The sequence below is a fragment of the Halyomorpha halys genome, unplaced genomic scaffold (assembly GCF_000696795.3).
Source record: "Halyomorpha halys isolate HHAL.00 unplaced genomic scaffold, Hhal_1.1 Scaffold328.1, whole genome shotgun sequence".
Lineage (NCBI taxonomy): Eukaryota > Metazoa > Arthropoda > Insecta > Hemiptera > Pentatomidae > Halyomorpha > Halyomorpha halys.
Genome location: NW_027112103.1, coordinates 370,856 through 375,242, shown reverse-complemented (window position 1 = coordinate 375,242; position 4,387 = coordinate 370,856). Strand labels below are relative to the sequence as shown.

General features: G+C 31.0%; 1 protein-coding gene across 1 annotated transcript in view; it reads right to left on the bottom strand.

Annotated features, from left to right (window-relative positions):
• LOC106681349 (facilitated trehalose transporter Tret1) overlaps window positions 1-3,442 on the bottom strand; it is a 48,913-nt gene extending 45,471 nt beyond the window's left edge. Inside the window, exon 1 of the mRNA XM_067050136.1 lies at window positions 3,305-3,442. Within this exon, the coding sequence (XP_066906237.1) occupies window positions 3,305-3,344 (40 nt within the window). The 5' untranslated portion in view covers window positions 3,345-3,442. The remainder of the gene's footprint in view (window positions 1-3,304) is intronic.
• Window positions 3,443-4,387: the final 945 nt, after the last annotated feature.

Below are 4,387 nucleotides of genomic sequence, written 5' to 3'. Positions count from 1 at the left end.
TATAATGTTCTCTTAGATTTTCTAGTGTTGTTGGTAGTTTTTAAGATATAGAACTCCGAATGAAAAATTAATGTTTTTTTTTTAAGGTTTTGAAACAGCTGCCATTTTTTATCCCCCTACCTATATTTGGCAGACTGATCAATTATGACTAGTAATTATACATAATTTTCATTAAAGTAATAAAAAATTGGGGTGAGATAACTGTCTTTCTTTATTCCCGGCTCTTGTACTAAGAGATTAGCAACTTTAATATATATTTTAAATTCATTTATTTTTAGTTTTGATACTCCATATGTTCAAATCGATTTTTTTTTAATTCGATCTAACTTTTATAGTTACACCCTGATTTTTGCTTTATTGTAATATTGTTTTCAAGACGCATGACGATAGTAAAACAAAAATGGCCGAGGTTCAAATGAGGCTTGCCGCACAGAGGAAAAAAAATGTTGCACAAAAGGTGTCTACGTGGGGGAATCTGCCAGCCTTCTACTGCTGGAGCACAATCCGCTCTCCGAAATTATATTTACTTTACGGATAAAACAATAAAAAATTCTTTTTACACATTCATCTTCTCAGCATGAATCTAACTTCTAACTTGGCAGAATTAGCAATAAAATCAATGATTCAATGACAGGCTATAGTAAATTTTAATTAATAGTTAAAATGTATAAGCGTTAAGTATATGCTGTACCTCTTTCGGTTTTAAATAACAACAATTTTTTAAAAATTTATTTACAACTTTATGCATATATAAGTGATGTGATGATATGATAGAAACATGTGGATTGATAGAAATCCAAAAACATTTCTAGAGGAGAAGATCTCCAGACCACCTTCTTTTCAGACGCTTAGGAGGATTATTAGGTAATGAAGGAGAGGCCAGGTTAGAAACAAGTGGATTTGGGTGGCTGGGAAGTTTACTATGAAAGGATTGGTGTCTGGTTCTGGTCAAATCGGCAACATATGAAACATTCTGTTATGATTGGCATGGTAAAAACACTGGCGATATCTGCGTAGACAAAAGGGATTATGGGGAAAAACAAAAACCCGAGCGATATGTTTAGACGAGTTGGCTTTGGTTTTGTGAAGGGGAATCTTCAGCACCTCCTGGATAAGAGAGTTGTGGCATTACATCGTTAGAGATTATATCTCTATAATTCTGGTGATACGGTGACCGGAAAGGAAATATCGGATAACCTTGTGTTCTGCCAGGAGAACACCCAAAGACTACGTGGGGTTCGAACTTAATTTTATTTTAATATCACTTTTATATTCCTTTGTGCAGTAATGTAAATAATAGTTGATAAGGTTAATCATTTAAGTTAAAGTTAAGTCAACCTATAAGTTCTCATCGTTTTATTAATCGATAAGAATTCTTTTCTTTCCTTTTTCATTCTGTGTACATATATTTCTTCTTATCATTAAACTTTTGTACAAAGTATAGTTCTTCTGTTCATTCTTATGCATGTACACTGCTTTCAACTTGTTAATTTTAACTATGTTTTTTTTTGTTATATTTACTTATTATTTCGATAATTCAACAGATGGAAGGTAACACCCCTAGGTTTTCTGTTATCTACCTGAAAAGGTACTCGCCAGCGGTTATAATTCGATTATTATTTTTTTAAGGGTATATTGTGGCCATATTGTTTTGGGGTTTTCGTTATTTCCAAGGAAAAATCACGTGGCCCCTAAGGAGCAATTTATTCTTTATTGTTTTGTTTTTTTTCCCTTTTGGCGATTATATTTATTTTATTTTTTTATTAATTGTTTTCTTTGGGAAAACAAAATAATGCTAAACGTTATAAACTGCATTTATATTTTCCGTTTATAATTGTTTTTGTAACCTTGAATTCCTTAATTATAACATTATTACCAAATTCATTTAAAAAAAAAAAAAATTAGAAAATACTCAACATTATCTGTATGCATATTTATGGATTCGGTTTATTTAATGTAATTTATTTTAACTTAGGATTTTTTTTGTTATAAGAAGAAAATCCCTGAGGAATAACACCTGGAAACGTTATAAAGCATTGCGAAGAAAAAAAATATTGTTTGAAGTCTTTGTCTTCCATATCATAATATGCTAGAGACAGTGAAATTCGTACACCATGGGTCCGCTGGCGCCGCGTTCCGTTGATAATTCCGAAACAAGGTTCAGAGAACCGCAGTATATTCCTACTAGATGGTTTTACCAAAAACCTCGACAACATAATTCCATTCCCTGCTACTAGAATTAAATCAGCAGTAGCATAGACCTCATTGCGAAGACTGAAGCCGAGACTGGAGCCGAGACTGAAGCCGAGACTGATGCAAGTCACTGGTTTATGTCCAAAAGTCAATTATTTATTCTTAATTAAAACAATTTTGATCCTTTTTTCCTCTCATCTTTTATTCTTTAAAATTTCTCAACGTTTCGGCCCTCAGACCAGAAGGTAGGTTTTGGTTTTAAGTTGTAAATGTAAATGAAGGAAGGAAGGAAAGTTTTATGTAAAAAAGTTTTAAATCTAAGATAAAATTTTTTTTAGAAAAAGTTATGTAAGTAAGGAATCTATTTAGAAACAAAATTTTATGAAGTTATTATAATATTATTTTAATGATTAATTTATTTAAAAGATGTGACTTGGGCAATTAGCCTGCAATTTTAAGATTTAAAAAATAAATGACATCAATATTGAAGGTAGGGCCAAAGAAATCAGTGTGTAATTGAAGGAAATGCATTGTTATATAAAATTGAAAAAAAACCTTTTTGTAGGTGGTATCCTTGAGAATAGCCTGAGGGCCGAAAAGTTGAAGAAATTTTAAAGAATAAAAGTTGAGAGGAAAAAAGGATCAAAATTGTTTTAAATTAAGAATAAACTAAACCACTCTTAAACAAGCATATATAAAATAATTAGTCAATTATTAATTCGATAAATATAATTTTTTATTTCATATTTTAATCGCATAAATATTATTATTAATTAATTTGTTTCTGTAATTGTTCAATAGTAATATAATTGTAAATAGTTAGGGGTGTCTTTTGCATAATAATATTTATTTACAAATAATTAGGTAGGAAAGTAAAGTTAAAAAATAAATTCCCTAATCGAGAGGACCCCTATATCCCAAAAGTTCCCGGGACTCCCGCTTGTTCAAGGACAAACTTCTCGCAAAACGCCCAAATATACTATGAAGTAAACAGTACCGTGTTTTTATTATGATTTGTTGATACAGTAAGAATTTTTTATAATCTATGATTTTTTTTTTTCTTTTTCTGAAAAGCCAGTATCTAAAGAATTATGACTGTTTAGGTACTTACTAGCCGCAGATGCGAGGTATTGCCTGAAGATTGCTCCCATCTGGTAGTCGCGAATGCACAGGTGGAACTAAGATGTACTAGGGTTACACGGTACTCGCCAACAGACCGCCTACTGGTCTAATAGAACTGTGCAGCCTACTCCCCACTACCTCTCCTTCGCCGCTACGGCATATATATACATACATTCAAAGTAAACAGTAAATAGAAAACATTATCCGGTCTTATTAGGTTACATCTTATCACATCATCTCTTATCAGTATATATACTCCATATATCTATATTACCCCTCGGCCTGGTCGAGAGTCGGCCGTGTCACCCTCTCTTCATGTGATGGCCAATCGCCAGTTAATTATTATTTTACACCTTTAATATCCTTTTCGTATTTTCAGTAAGAATGAAATAATTTATATTTACACAAATTCATATTAATTTACATTTTAATTTCTTTATATTAATATACATTAATGGCATTGATGATCATCTCAATTCCAATAAATATTATCATAATTTCTTGTATTTATATAAAGAGAAAGAGAAAGAAATGCTTTATTCATCTATGCTGCCCAAATACATCGGGTTGCTACATTACACATCATACTGATCAATCCGTGATCGGACATATATAAATTACATATTTTTATATGATATAATATAATAGAAAGATAACATTTTTTTAAAAAAATTAATACCAGTCTACAAACTAAATAGAAGTTTTTCAATTTATTCCTTTTTTTCTTTCCCTTCCATTTCACTACCCTTATTTAATTTGATCAACAAATTCCCCTACATAACAAATATTGAAATATTAAAAATAATAAAGTAATAAATAGAACAACAAATAAGATATGTGATGCATGCATGCCATCCCTCCTCTGGATAACTCCCCTACTCATTAATTTCCATGCATGTGATGGTGGACGATTTCCAGGGAGTCAAGTATTATATTTTCGTATTTCACTCTATGATGTCGGTGTGTTATGAGGAGGGAGTTGTTGGGGTATTCAAAATATTCAATACGTTTTAATAGTTAACGTGACTTATTTTCGTCAACAGAATATCAAAAATATATATATATATATATA